Raw genomic sequence first — 16,484 nt, 5'->3', positions numbered from 1 at the left:
AGTAGTCATATAACTCATGTCTAGAGGGGAGCCATGTTACCAATTGTTTAGCAGACTATGCAGTGTTACATGATGTTCAAACAATAAGCAAGAATTTACCATCATTAAATCTCCTGGAGCAAGCAAAAATTATGGATGCTGGTGAACAAGGATCCCCCAACCACCCCGAACCAGGGGCTCCACCACCGCCAGTGACTTCATAATGGCAACGGCTCCAAGGTATGCCCCTCTCTCTCCCCTCATTCCCTCTCTCGATTCTACTCTCGGGACTTTCCTCTACCGTCGCCCCTTTCTCTTGATGCTCCGCCGCCACTGACAACTCCACGATGAAAATGGCTCCTTAACAATGATATTGGCTAGGTTAAGGTTCTGCACCTCTCGCTTCCCTCTCCTGTCCCCCTCTCTCTCTCCCTCCATCTCTCTCCTCATCTCCCCTCTCCCTCTCCCTCCCCTAGTCCCAGTACACCTTGACTTGGTATTTACGTACGATACCAAAACAATCACAACCAGCATTTCCAGTAGCTGTTCGGCGAACCTTGCTGGAGGATGTTACTTTGTTAGAGCTGCTTATTGTTTGTTTTCTACATTTGTTTTATTTACGATGTGTTTACTAGAAGCTTTGGCTCCTATTTTACTGAAAAACTAAAAGGCAGGAGATTCATTAGCCCATAGTTCGACAGAGCTTCTAACAATCTTAATTCTTGAATCCATGATAGCAGAGATCTCAGCCAGGTTAAACAGAACCCAAGCCTATGAAAAAACTCATCGTGTAGACACGATCCCCCAACCACTCCACATTGCCTAAATGTGGTTAATATATGCAGTCACAGAACATATGGGCTGAAAAGGCAGTCAACTTGGCATCAAGCAGCTGCATATGCAGCCTGTATAGAATTTTGCAGCTACACATGCAGCATGCTTCGCATTATTAGGGCCACATACACTTATGTTGATCCAAGCAGATGGAGTAGGTTTAAGCTGATTCTTAGGTTGGATTGGAGTTTCGACCAGGCCTGATGCATATATAATGTTGATATGCTAATCATGTCATAGCTATTGCTATTAGGTATTAAGTACTAGACAATCTACTAGTTTTATTATTATAGCTATTACTTATCCAAGAAAATATTACTATCACTACACTTGTTTTATTGCATTTAATATATTTAATTTATTCTTAAATAGTTATATGTGCCGGCATATGCGGCTTGCACACCGCATATGTGCTATGCGGTCCCTTAATTGTTGCATACTATACCCATCTTTCAAAACAAGTACTTTAAGCCAAGACACATTCTCTTTAAAAATACTACTTATTCCTGCAATACTGCAAAAGGTTGTTTTTCCGTACCTACCCATCTTTATCATTTATGACATCAATGCTCACACTTTGAGCTCTCTAGACATAAACATCTATTGAGCCAGATTTAGTTGGATTGGAGCAAGGTCTCATAACAAGACAAATTCCATAGGCCCAAGCCCCATCCGACCCAGCCTCAACAGTTTGAGCCCAAAAATTGGAATTGAGTTGACCTGCGACGAGAAAAAAAAAAAGAAAGAGCCCCAACCTGACACAACCCAACTAAAATCAGTTGGATGTAGTAAGGCTTGGTCCAACCCAACGCAATGGGCCTGACGAGACTAGACCAAACCAGACAATAAGGGCAAGGGAGCCTGAAAAGAGGGGTTCCTGCCAGCGATCAAGGAGTGGGGTTCTAGCTGACAGCCATAGGACAAGGAGACATGAAGGATGGGATTCCTCAGAGGCTGGAGATGAAAGAGAGAAAGGAGGGCAAGATCTAGCAGGCAGCCCAAGGAGAATGGAGAGGGGAGGAAGAGGAGGTTTTGGCTGACAACCAAGGGACCAGAGATAGAGAGCAAGAGGAGGATGTCAAAAATGTCGATAGACCAAGGAGTGACAAAAATAGAGGAGCAGATAGTGGGGGTGAGCTAAAATCGAGCAAGCAGGAGCCCAGCTTAATTTTAAATCAAGCCCAAAGTTTTAGCCTTTTATGCTTGGCCCAACCCATGATGCTGAAAACCCAACTAGGCCTACCAATTGGGCCGAGCTGGCTAAGTTATTTTTGCACAAGTCTAGAGCTCTTAAATATCACCACTTTATGTTTGGATTTCTTTTCACACCCGTTTACTTTTCTGTTTTCACCAGTGAGTTAAGCTTGGCTGGTGTATATCACTAAAAATAAGGCAGTTACTTTGCATTAAAAATCTTCTTTAAGGTCTTTTGAAGATGCATATACAAGTTGTTAAGGTCGATTTAACCTTTCATTTATGATGCCATTGTCTGCAGTTTTAGTATGGTCATACTACAATTTTTCTAATCTGATCCATTTCTCTGACCATCGGTCAACATTGCGATGCATTAAAATAATGATCTGTATCTTGCTTAAGAATTTCATCATGGAAGGGGGAGAAAGATGGCTTATAAACAGTTGTGGCAAGGAGAATGGTTCAGATGGGCTTCCACACAACTATCATTAAAGCACTAGGAGATTTGAACCTGAAATTATAATCAATCATATTAATGCACTCACATTAAGAATATAGATATGGAGGAATCATGACATGATCAGGCATGATACTGCTTGTAAAGAATACACAGACCACCTATAAAAGGTAACTACATACAAACTCGCTCAAAGGATTGCCAGATAAAATACAGACAACTTGTTGAACATATTGTATTATGATGCTCATGGTACAGATGCTACTGTAAACAACAGCATCAATCCTTTCTATACAGCAACTTTTTCCATAGCACTTTGAGATTGACTGGCAAGTTAATTTCCCACCACAGATATTCATGTAAGGTAATTTGTCACTCTTTCTACTATTACATTTCACCAATTTAAGTCTATATTACTTACAACACGAGTCCCATTATTTCTACTTGTATGACACATTTTCATCCACATGTCTATGTGATCAAATTTTCCAACTAGATTAGGTGCAGAGCTCTTGAACATTGTTAGATAGTTTGAGAAGATAAATCTGTGACTTCCCTAGTAGAGTGATTGTCTTAAGTGGATGAGTCAATGTTAACATAACATAATTAAGATTACATGACACAAAATTTTGAAAGTTTTCATATGACTTGCACCAAACCAAGCCTTATAGAAACTTGTTAGATCACGTATATATCCAATTACTAGAAAATAAAATAATGTTCATTATATCTTAACGGACATGTTTCATCTTAATTATCAAAACTTTATTAGTCCTTCAAAAACAATGACTTTTAACTGCTATGTACATTGTTATGATTAGATTTTCCCAATCCTTTGTCAAAATTTCTGTCCATGAAATTTCAAGTGCTCTCCCTAGCCCTTCAATAAAAATTTGAGCTCGCTGACTAACTGTGGACTTCTCAAATCTTCTATGCACATTTTTGCATCTCATTTGGTTTCAACAAATATCATCAATTGTTTTAAATCCAACTGTGGCTTAACCAAGCATCAACTTTAGCATTATCATTTGCACGCCTAGCTTATCATCTACAGTTTCAAGACCATTGTCTTCCAAAACTCTCCTCCATAATCTTAAATTAATACTAATTCTCGTTTCAGATGCCTCAGCAAGCATAATATTATCCATTAGCAACATATCCCACAGTACCTCCTCTTGAGCATCAGTGGTGAACTCATATATGAGTAAGGTGATGGATAACAACCAAGGGCTAACTCCTCCTGCAGACACTATGTTTGAAAATTTGCATGTCTCACCAAATCTAGTTTCAAAAATTTCCCATAGCTCCTTCATGCATGTTCTTTGCAATTTAGATGTTCTCTTAGCATGCTCTTCCTTTAAACCCACTAAATTACCTCTCACAGTTTTCTATCACGTATTTGCTCCATGTAGACAACATATATAGTGTTCTTCTTCTCTTTGGATTTTTTTCATCAACTATGCTAGCAAGAAATTAGACACGCATGGTTAAACTTCATGATGTAGAAGAAAATTGTTTCTTTGATCTTGTTGTCAAGTATTCAGATGGTGATTTTCTTCCAATTAGAAGCGCATGATGCAACTAAGTGTAAAGGAGATTATTAGTTTGAAAGCAAAAGGAAAATAGAAAAGAAAGTTAGTAAAAACAAAAAGGATAACAAAATCTCTATTATAACTTATAACCGAGGGACATTTGTTGTTTCACCAATGTTCTTCTGAAATATTGCTTTTTGGACGTGTCGATTATCAGAATCCAAAGATTCCAAAAGTCATAGTATGAATCATTTTTATATGCTCATAAAGTTGTTAGACATAGTTGGGTTTGTTTAATTACATTTATAAGTTATCAGTTAACTGGCTAAAAATTTAAGCAAGGACAATGGGAGATTCAAAAATGTCAGAAATAAGATTTCAGGATCGTTATACCAAATTGACAAGAAGTCGTAATGGAACTGTTAGGAACTCATATTGTACAACCATATACAACATCTAATTGAGATTAGGAAATTAATTCTTAAAATATTCTCCAACATAATCTCACAATCAATTAGCATATTTCAGACCAAGTTAGGACCTTATATCATACTTTCTCTGCAGAGGAGTTCCTAAACAAATAGTAATAATGTCAAACCATCCCTGACTGAGTATCTTGTTCTTCAAATCAGTTCTTACACTCATATTCTCCACATCTTCATCTGGTTTCTCAACCAAAGCATTCGGAATAAATTTAAATTAAAAACTCAGATCACTCAGCCTGTCAATTTTTTCCCATTTACTTTTTTGTGGCGAAGACTTGAGTTGAAAGAGCCATATAAGCACACCTTACCCCAATTGCATGATGCAACAAAAACATGTAAATCAATACCACTCAACTAGCAAAAGTACTCTGACACACTAAATCAATTTTTATCAGATCTGCATACCAGCATCAAAAGCTTGTTTGCTCCATCAGCAATAGCAGCAAAGCTCTCAAATTGATCTGGATCAAAATCCATCAGTGCAGCAGTTAGATATTCTCCAGCAGGAGTTGTCTTAGTTTTGTCATTGCCTGCTTTTACAAGAGCTCCTGTGCTTTCAGTTTTATCCTGGGCTGCCGGCAATGGAAGGACATCTACAGTGCGTCCTTTGCTGCTATCACTCCTGTCAATTAATAACAAGGCATACATCTCATTACCACGAAAAGTAGCTAACCATGACATTGAATTTACATCAATCTTCAGATACTTATTATACCTGCTTAAATCCCGTCCCTGTATGTTAACTGATCTCTTGGCAGATGGACTCGACACCTTTAAGGCCAATAGTCAGCATAAGAAAGTTGAATTGTAAGGACTTATTTCAAAATTTTAAATCTACCAAAAAACATATAAGCATTTTGGACTATTTAACCCTTGGAACTGGGAACCTTCTATATAGGATAATACATCCACTTAGGAATCTTCTTGGAATCTCAAACCCGCACCCACACCTGCTTTTGATTATGACAACTAAGGTTTAACCCAAAGCTAAAAAAGGTCAGGTTGCAGATCCCATCATTGAGGATTCCAAAGGCAAAAAGAGCACCTTGGTCCACTTCATCCAAAAGGGCTATCTAAGAATCGCTAACTCAGAACCGGACCCTGTGCCAGCTTGGCGGTACGCTCCCGTATTGGACCGTATCAAGCCAAAACCAACACAGAAACGGGGGATGAACTGGAGAGGAAAAGAGAGAGAAAGAGAGGAGGGGAGGGAGGGAAGGAACGAGTGGCTGGTGAAGACATCTGTAGTGGCCACCAGAGGGCCGAAGGGCCACCAAAGCCTCCCGAGCTCCACATCCTCCACGAGAGAAACTGAGAAGATAGAGAGAGGGGGGGGGGGCGGGGAGGCCGTCGGGTCGCTGTTGTGGCCCCAAGCAGCCCAAAACCCCCCTGCAGCCAAGCGAAGCCTCTATGTCGAACCCACGACAGCTGCAGGGGGTTTTGGGCTGTCCAGCGGCCTCTCCCCCATCTTTCCCTCCCTCCTCTCCCCTCCCTTCCCCTCTCTCTTCTCAATCTCTCACAGAAGACCGCGGAGACCCAAAGTCTCGACGACTCTCCAGTGGCCTCGTTGGGCCACCACTCTCCTTCCCTCCCCTCCTCTCTTTCTCTCTTCCTCTCTTTCCTTCTCCCTCGCTTCGTTTTCATCTGTGCTCCAAATCGGACGCCCGAACCGCACTGGTTAGCCATCGGTGCGGTTCGGCATGCCCCGAATCGCCCGATTCGGGCCAGTTCGGCGAACCATGGGCTATCTAAACATTTAACTTATCACATCAATGATCATACAATGCCAACTCATTTAAGTGTTACCAACTTGCACATTAAGAGGCCAATCAATCCACATAACCATTTAAGCATTAGCTGCCTAACCACTAAAGCTGCCACTTTATCTGCTAAACCATTCAAATTATGATAAACAATAGATATGAAAAAGATTAAACAATCTAATATTTTATTTTATTTTTTATTGATATGATATTTAGGAAGTAATATTATATTATATTATTTATTGTTTATTTATTAATATTATGATAATGATATTTGAGAAATAATATCTGACATACAAGCCAATATGACATGATTATTAGACTGTTTTTATGTTATTTAACCATACTTCTTTTCACGGCAATGAATGATCCTTAATGTAATGTATGTATCTACACCTGTGTACCTGAGAATGAAGAAAGTGTTTCTTTGCCTACATGCATGCATCCACTCTAGCCTCTTCTCATGCTGGGCAAACTAATAGCCCCAACAATGAAGAAAGTCCCCCACCTCTCTTTTCCCCTTTAATCACTCATTGAAATCATGTACACCCCTTTTCCATCCTCCCCGTCCCTTTCTTTTCATTTCCTTTTTATCTTTGTTTCTTTTTGATAAATTCTTATATATCTATATACAGAAATATTTTAATGGAGTCATTTTTTAAAAAAAACAAATATAGATATTTTAGTCAAACATTATTCTTTCATGCATGTCCCTGTATTCGCTTTTTCCCTCTTGTACAGTAGTCACTTGCATAGGTGTACGAATCTGTCGCAACACTGCTCTTACTAAACAGCAACATCATGATTTTTTGCTCCCTTAAGGTACCTGTGGTGAGCCACCAAATGCTGACTTCTCCGTTAGTCTGTCAAACAGCTTCTCATTCTCCTGATGCAATTTCTGCACAAGAAACAGAAGTGAGAATAAGATTCAAATAAGAAGGGAGACTAACCGAAAGAATGGAGGTGATAAATAAATCACTAAGCAACAATTGGAATGTGTGAATCACATGTAATTAAATTAATAAATGCCACAATACACTATCTTCATGTGGCCAATTTTCTTCTCAAACATCATACTGGTTGATGGATAACAACCATCAATCTTATACTTCTCCCCCTTAGATCAGTCACATGCATTGCACATGAAAAATGCTAATTATAGTGCTGAAGTATAAAGGTACAATAGAACTACCAGCCATGAAAAACTAAATATAGGAATTAACTGATCATGTACTAGAGCAACATGATTATTATCAAATACGTCTTATGACTTATTGCTGTAAAGTTCAAAGGTAATAGCAAACCTCAATAAGTGCATCCCTCTTTGAGAGTTCTTCCTCGAGTTTTTTGGTCACCAGTGAAGAATCAACACTTTCCTCCACTAATTTTGGAGTTGAAAGAACCCCTGTAGACCTAGAGTCAGACCCAACAGTCGATCTAGCATCATTAGAGTGAAGGGCCTCATTAAGCTGGAACTCAATACCCTTAATTTTGGTCTACATTACAATGAAAAAAAAAAAAAAGGTGTGTTACTGCAGAAATAATGTAAGTATATTTCCAAATTTGTTAAAGATTCATTGTGTCCGTCATTCTATTAATTCCAGATACAGGAATTTAAGGCATTGGATCAAAAAAGCACAATCAATATGCAGGCTAAATAATTAACAGCAAACATGCCATACAAACATGCAAAAATAATGAGTACACAACAAACAACTTAATTTCATAATGACTGAGCACAGGATGATTCACTGTCCACTTTCCAACATATGACTAATTTTGTATATCAAAGTTATGATTGATAACAATGTTGCATGATTAATAATTGATAAGAAACTTCTGATGAATAATGACCAGATCATACTCGGAAATCCATAATTAAGCATTATTGGCAATTGTAAGTTTTTATGTGGTAAATCCTATCAGTTTCTCTGGAACAATTACGGAATTTTGTGTCATTCTGTGTGACTGAACCTACTCAATGCAAGACAATGGAGGCAATTATCATAAATTCTTTTGTTTGGGAGAAGGAACATAAGACTCAGATCTCAAAACCAGAGAATAGTCTGAAAAATAAGACCAAATTCAACAAGTCCAATTAAAAACTACAACGTTCACTTTAGCCTTCAAAAGTTGGTCACCGGGCACTTCTTATGTACGCAAAGGAATATTACACTCTCCTGGGGGAAAAAAGTGAAACCCTGCATCCCCTGAAATGAGGTCCATAGACAAAAAAGACCTCAGGAACTAAACAGAATATTGGCACTCTGTAACAGCAGCAACAGCCATACCAGCAAGCCAGTCAGCTGGCTGGTTTCAACAGATACTAAGGAGCAAAGGATGACAAAGGAAACCCCACCATGTCACCACATTTATCCAGTATATGATACTTCAACTTCCGCACATCAGAATGTGCCATTTATTTGCTACTTGAAGGACTTTTGAATGCACAATGTGCAGTTGTTTCTACTTAATCTATAATTTTAGAATGCTACAACTAATGTTCGCCAAAGCAGTACTTGTACCGGTCACCCACCAGTATGGTACAATATCAATTCAGCACCGTATTAACACACAATACACCATGGCGTATTGGTCAGCTCACCAGTACGCTATTACTTATTTTTTTTTTTCAATTCCTTTTGTTTCCGCTCATAATTTTCACAATAATTCTAATCTGAAGTCTGAACTGTAAGTTTACTGTTGTTTTGATGTTGTTTTACCATAAAATGGAATTGAAGTAGATATATGGAGCACTTATGAACAGCCAAATGAATTTATATATAAATACATTTGATACAACAAATTGATTACTTTAATGCAAGGATTAAGGGTCCAGCAGGACATCCACGGGATATCGGGATGGGGTATCATCCCATGTGTCGTGACAGGACTGTCTCACTAACGTCCCAGTATCCCAATCGAGACATCTTAGGACATCCCCTGTCCCCAAGTGTCGGGATGGGGCAGGACGGTAGTGCGTTCCGTTCCATGAAAAAATGAGACACCCCTGTCCCATAGGATTTTAAAACCTTACTTTAATGCCTTTAAAAGTACAAATGCATATTGACATCTAAAATATTGTGAAGCGTCAATGTCCCTTGTAGACGTCAAAATCATGTTCATAGTCCAGACTTGGCACAATAAACCCAACCTCGTAGAGCATTATAGCGTAGTCCTGCATCATTATCCTCCATAATATATGCATGTTGGATAGCTGTCCCAAAGGAGTATCTATGCATCTTGGATAGATGCCTTGAGAGGAGTCATCTATCCAATATTGACCTAGCGATCCAAAGATCCTAGCAACAAAATCTGACCCATAAGATGCTTGAGGCTATAAAGGATAGTCCCCACTTGAATATGATGCCTTAGATGAACCACATCCATATGGGTCATAGTTTGCCTGTGTAGAATAGAATCTAGTATATGACTCGGATCTTGCTACATCTAAAAATCTTACTCTACGTGCTAGGTCATCTTTGATAGCAGCATCATGTCCCAAATGATCTCAAGAGGCTCATCTCCTATATGCAATGGTATCCTCACAGATTCTACCAGGTTGAGCACCGTGGTCCCTATCTTATGTAGCATGAGTGACCTAAGACTTGCTGGTGAATCGAAGCCCACCCTAAGGCTGTGAGTCATAAACTGCTGTGCCACCCTAGCTACCAAATACATCTTTGCTTGAGCTACTATCGTGATATGATCTGGACTCGAAATCTGAGGGAACCAACTCCTCTTCAATTCTATCTAATGGGGGTGCAGCTGCCTTTCTTACTTCTTTCTTACTAGCCTAAGCAGATGCTTTCTTTCACTGCATACCCCTCTTTGCCTAGCTCTATTAGGAGAATCAACTATAACCTCCACCTTAACAAGATTGCATACCGGGTGGCCCCTGCTCAGCAGCTCTCAATCAAATTACTCGAAGGATGTCTCAAACATGGAGCCCTACAATAATTGGCTCTCCCCTAAACCGTGGCTGGTGGGCTAGATTTGAGCGTGGCATGTGTCACCATCCACTATTCTAGATCCATGCTAGCCTCCCTGGCAATGAACCTAATTGGTCAAGGAGGCGATGCTAATTCATCTAGCCCTGGCTGCTACTATTGGCCCTCAAGCCAACCAATCATCATATCCTCCTCATCATATGCAAAGTCATTATGAAGTGGATCACTGTACTTCAACAATCTTCCTATTCATAGACATAGATCATAATGGACGTATACTAAATCATTCAAATGCTTTTGCATGGATGGTTCCTCTATTTGCTGTGGATGAGGACAAAGGTAGATCAGTTGCACTCAAAGCCACTAGAGGAGACCATTTATGATAGGATCTAGATTGCCAGCCGCTTAAGGCTCCTGGATGACATGCCATAGTGTAACCACCATTCGGATGCAAATGCATTTAAGTTATATATTAGACACCACCAATTACAAAACATCCAAGGAGAAGTTATAGACCATATCTCTAAACACCTGGACTCATGTAGTCTTTTTTACTAAAAAGGGGGCATTCTTTTTGGACAGAACAAGGCTGAACCAAGGTGTACCACCTAATTCACCTCAATATTGCTCCAAACCGTTTGGTTCAGCATGGTTCACCCCCAATTTCAAACCGAAAGGGGAACCATCTTGGTTCCCCCTTGGTACAGTTTGGTACTCCTTGTATCAAGTGGTTTAGGGTGGTACTGTGAACCATGCTACAATAGACAACTTTCAAAAGAATTAGACCATCAATTTGAAAAAAAAAAAAAATCTAGAAGAGAATGATTTCTTAGCTTTTGTGGGGCCTTAATATAATGATACCACAAAAGGAGGTTTTTGTCACCCTTAAGCCTTGTCCAAACATACCATTCAATCATTCCATATTGAGCACATTAGCACTAGGGATGGCAACCGGTCGAGTAGATATTACCCATACACACCCCGTACTTGCCTCAAGATGAGGTAGGAAGCATAGAGTTAAACAGACTGGGTTGGATGGGTCAAGTTGGCTAAAATTACAAAAATCATTTTTTTTAACATACAAATCATTTTTTTGCCTCGGAGAGGGCATTTGTGAAAAGATATACATATATATCGCTCAAGTTCAGGGTGGGTTTTACCATTACTCATACCCACCCCAAATCTATTGTGGGTTGGGTAAAACCCACCCTATTCAGCTGGGTCGGATTGGGTACTCGAGGGGGCGGAGTAAATTGCCATCCTTAATTAGCACATTCCATGGATATGTCAGTGCATATCTAATGGTAGCTAGCATAACATGTTCCCACAACCCACATGCCATGATTGATGTGGCCACATGTCCATGGATTGTCTCCCAACCCACTCAAAAGGAGAAACACATAGGGACAAAGTATGTTTACTTTTCCTTGAAACAGGGAGGAAGTCATTGATTTGCATGCATCTTTATGTGCAAGACTTCCTCATCAGGTGCAAGCAAAAGAAGAGGACCCTCAGAACCTTCTCCAAGACTATAGCTATATATATATATATATATATATATATATATATATATATATATATATATATATATGTCTCCCCTGCCCCCCCCCCCCAACCCCACCCTCCTTTTATTTTGCTTTTGAATCAATTCATGCATTTGAATCACCTACACTCACTGAGTGCTTGGCGATATTCATTTGCAAACACAAGAAGCAATAAGCATGCGAAAACCCTTAAATGTAAACATAAAGGTTTTAAGAAATAATTGGCAATTAATGTATGTTACTAACACCAATTGTATTGATCATTCCCAAAACTGGAGTTATCACCAAGACAGTGGATGTTGGAATTAAGACATAAAATGGTGTTCCTGACAGAAGGCAAGAATTGTTCAAAACAAAAAATACTTTTCAAACTGAAAATATCTTTTAAAGCAGAAAAAGATGCCACAAGATTTTGCATGCAATATAGTTTGTTGTACAGTAGTTATGATAAGCAAATCAGAATACTTCAAGCAGCATGCAGCAAGGGCATCTAGGTACTCTAAGAAGGTTTTTAAAGTCTGCATCAACCAAATGCAGAAATGAGAAAAAAATGCAATGCAGAACAAAAGCAATTTATCATATCCATAAAACTAGTATTAAATAATAGGAAGATAACATTAAAAATCTAAATGTGGAGTCAACCTAGACCACTTTGTTTTAAGGAATGTCGAAACCAAGGATATAAAATAGCCTATGCAGTTCATAAAATAGTGTCAATCCACAGGGCAATTAACACTAAAATCTAGTTGTTGAATCAACCTATATACTTGTCTAAGGAATGTTAAAAACCAAGGTTATCAAATTGCCTTTGCAGTTCTAGGAATTGACCCTTTCAAGGCCTATGGAGAATGCCTAGATGGCTAGATGGGTGCCTAAGCAAAAAAAGAAATAAAATAAAAAGTGACAGAATTATATGTTCCATATGTCGAGTCATATATAGTTCACAAAACGCATATCAAAGACCATCATATTGATAAATAATAAGGTTGTCGATTACTCCAGCATAATAATGATATTTCATTTAACTTTTTTAGATTTATCTAATAATTTTTTTATTTAGTAATTTATAGTATTTGAATCTTTTTATAAACATAACACGTTCAAGTATCAATTAGTATCTTAAAAAACACCTGTAAATGGATTTAATTTCTCTCTCTTAAACCAAATACTTTTTGACTTAAATAATTAGTTAAAAAATTTAGTGCTCGAAAAAAGAGATTGAATGAAGCACCTGGCCAAGAGAAAAGTGATTAGGAACCCAGCAAAGCATCAATTAAGCACTTGGGCAGTCACCTTGCCAGAAGGTGTAGAAGGTCCAGGGCCTAGGCATTTGGACAACAGTCCAGGTGCCTAGGCAGTTGGGTTGTCCAAATGCCTAGGCAGAACAGCCTAGTGGCCCAGGCAGCTGCCTCTGAAATTCAAAATGCCCATGAAGGCCAAAGAAGACATTGTCTAAGATATGGTTCATCAAATGACTCTTCATGCCTATGCAAGTCAAGTACTTGCCATCTAGCATCCAGCAAGGAAGCCTACTCTTGAGCCGACAAAGATGACACTAAAGTATGCATTGGCCAAATACAAAATTCAATGGTTAAAAAAAATGATTTTGAATATCACCAACATATTTTCCACTTTAGAAATTCGAGAAAGCTAGTCTCAATTCATAACAGTTGCACCCAAAATTTTAATGTAGAGTAACATATACAATTTTGAAGCAAGGAATGGAATGTTAAAAATAAATGTAACTTTTTAAATTTGAAATGTATTTTTAAGCAAAAAAGAAACACCAGTAAAATTCTGTTTTAGTACATAGTCATTAGATACTGTGCTTAGCCAAATCGAGTACTTCCCATCAAGAATAAAATGTGAAAACTAGCTTTGAGGCTACAGGGAGGTCTGTAAAGTCTGCAGTAGCCAACACAATGGATTAAAAGAAGCATGCAAATAGACACCTAACTCATTTTCTGCTTTAAAATTTTGAGAAGTATCTAACTCAAACACATGGAGATGATGCTGACATTTGAATTTGGAATCAATACAGAGAATTATTCCTACTCTTCTATTTCTATTTTACAAAGGAACTAATTGTGCACTCCATGAAAAAGTGTAAAGGGCCGAAGCATGCTCAGGTCACAGATTGCCAAGAACTCACCATTTTGGACATCACAGCAACTCCAAAAAGCAATTGCAATAAGACCTCCACTTGTGATACTTCTATAATTCATACTGAAATTTAATGCTATGGCGACTTCCATCAAATCTCTTTCCCTGTGCCTGTGCATCTTCGCTTCATTTACATCTTTATTTTTTTGGGGACAACTCATTTACATCATTATTGATCTTGCAAGGAAACTTCACTAAACTGAGCCTTATGTAATACATCAAATATAACTGGATTACATTAGGAAAGTTCAAGTTCTTGTATCCTTTCTTTGGCTTAAAGGTGGCCATAGGATTAGGCAGACCCCCAAACAACTCTCCTTCAAGCCAACAATCCGAAGGCTCTTGCATGAAATTCAACTGTCTAGCGAGCCATGGCATGGGGAGTTATTTTTGGACAACACAGCAAGAGATGTCAGAGCATTAGGGAGATCAGATGGGAAAGTACCCAACCTCCCTTTGAATTTACAAATTACAAGTTTTACTTATTTTTGATTTGTTGTTCATTTGGTAAAGCTGCTTGTTTCATAACTTTTAAGTATTTTGCCTTTTTCAGATATACTATTATCGTTGTACAAATTGTAGCAAAAATTTGTTATTTTACCAGTTAACACGTTATGTTAACCCTTTTATCAAACAGAATTTTTCTTGTTAACCTAATCTCTACCTAATTTGGAGTCATCTTAGCATCTATAAATTTTGTTTTACTTATCAAGATCTTTCAAAGTGGTCCACCTGTTTTCCTGCCTTCTATGTCCTATGGGTACCGACATGCCATGGTCACCTTTGTAAGTGGTCTTCCCCAATCTTTCCTTGATAGGAAAAAAGAATTACATAAAGCACAAACAGGAATTGCTTAAAACCAGTACATGCTAAAGTTCTCTCCGTTCAAAATATGGCTGGCATTCGCAATGGCATATGTCAGGTACAAGCCAAGGACAAGAAATAAGAGAGTAAATACAAAACAGAATTATTTTCAAAATAAGTATGATGAACAAAAAGAAAAGAAAACATAAGCATGAAATAGAACTGCAACAGCTTTTTGTAGTGAAAGTTGAAATTTCCTTATTTTAGTTGCTTATAACCCAAGCTACTGAATTTCTGACAAATTAAGAAAACAATGGCAGAGATTTACAAAACAGATCTTCCATGTCGTTATGAATAATAAAGCATAAAAGTTCAAGATATGTGAAGTGGAAAGGTCATGCTTCAACTGCGTATCAACTAAATTCTTTTCAAGGGAAGCTAAATTGAAATCATACATAGATCTGCACAGAACTTATCAAGGCCTAGCAAAATCTACAACTTTGTGCACCATTAAGGAATACACATTCCAGAGTAAATGCATCTCGTCTCAATATAAATGCACCTTAATTTAATATATTAAAGACAAGAACTTTTACCTGCAGGGCCTGAATGGTTAAATCACGTTCATGTATCTGCATTTTCTGCTCTTGCTCGAGTTGCAAAAGATGAGCAACCTGATTCCTAAGCTGAGTGTTCTGCTCTTTCTCAATTTTTTGTTTGTCTGCCAGTAGTATATTTTCTGACTGCAATGAAATAAGAAGAAAAATGCTTAAGCCATTCCATCCAATCCATCACTCTGCATTATTAGTTATAAGAGTTCCATGCTATTCAACAACCATGGATATTTCCATCTCAATATCTTTTGTTCCTATAACACTTCATGCATCATCATATTAATGTACAAAGACCACTTTGAAAAATCTATATCCGTGGAAACAACAGAAGACAATAGAATATGATTTTTCAAACTAATGAGCAAATTTTGTTATCATGCCTCTCTTATGTTTTTAGGCCTTAGCACTAATACATTTCATTTATATCTTTGTTTACTGTATATGTTTTATTTTAAACAAATAAACATGTGCGCATCATCATAATGTATGTGTGAAGCAAACTATGCTTCAGGACATTAATTTCTTTTGGTAAACTCATATAAAGTGTTTATTTTATTTCTAATAAAATATTTACTCTATTCAAGATCCATCATGTTCCTAACAAATTAATCTTAATTCAAAATAATAATAAATATTTTCATCAAAGGAAAAGAAAAATGGTAAGAGGAATGCACATGTTCATTCACAATATCCAAAGCTAATTTAAGGTAACTCAAACAATACAATTCTCACTATGAATTTTGTAAATATTATGCTACCTGGAAACTGAATAGATTGCAGACAACAAATTCTCATTCTTTTTCTTCCTTTTTTTTTTTGGAAACCAAAAGACTACAATATGCCTAAATAAGGAAAAGCCAGCTCTGAAAGCATTGGCAATGCGGTATGATAAAAAAATACAAATGTTGTTAAATGACTACAAGGTTGTCACATGCAGCATCTTTGCTAATTCATACATCATCACTAGATAATCACGACTATATTTAGGCTCCATCTGGCATTGCTTTTGGAGGGCCAAAAAGTGCTTCTTGGAGGATGCTTTTGAGGCGTTTGGTAAAATTTTGAAACAACTTTCTAACTCCTCCAAAAGCTCAAAAAGGTCTACCACGACAAAGCTCCAATTTGGTGTTGTTGGGCAAAAGCTCTACGTCAGATGGGTTGGGAA

The 16,484-nt window shown here is 37.9% G+C and overlaps 1 protein-coding gene across 1 annotated transcript in view; it reads right to left on the bottom strand.

Moving 5' to 3' along the window:
* Window positions 1-16,484, bottom strand: part of LOC105060596 (kinesin-like protein KIN-14L) — a 64,673-nt gene that overhangs the window by 11,288 nt on the left and 36,901 nt on the right. The window contains 5 exon segments of the mRNA XM_010944380.4: window positions 4,887-5,103; window positions 5,197-5,252; window positions 7,071-7,142; window positions 7,549-7,740; window positions 15,302-15,448. Of these exon segments, the coding sequence (XP_010942682.2) occupies window positions 4,887-5,103; window positions 5,197-5,252; window positions 7,071-7,142; window positions 7,549-7,740; window positions 15,302-15,448 (684 nt within the window).

The sequence above is a fragment of the Elaeis guineensis genome, chromosome 13, assembly GCF_000442705.2.
Source record: "Elaeis guineensis isolate ETL-2024a chromosome 13, EG11, whole genome shotgun sequence".
Lineage (NCBI taxonomy): Eukaryota > Viridiplantae > Streptophyta > Magnoliopsida > Arecales > Arecaceae > Elaeis > Elaeis guineensis.
This window is presented reverse-complemented; position numbering and strand designations above follow the sequence as displayed.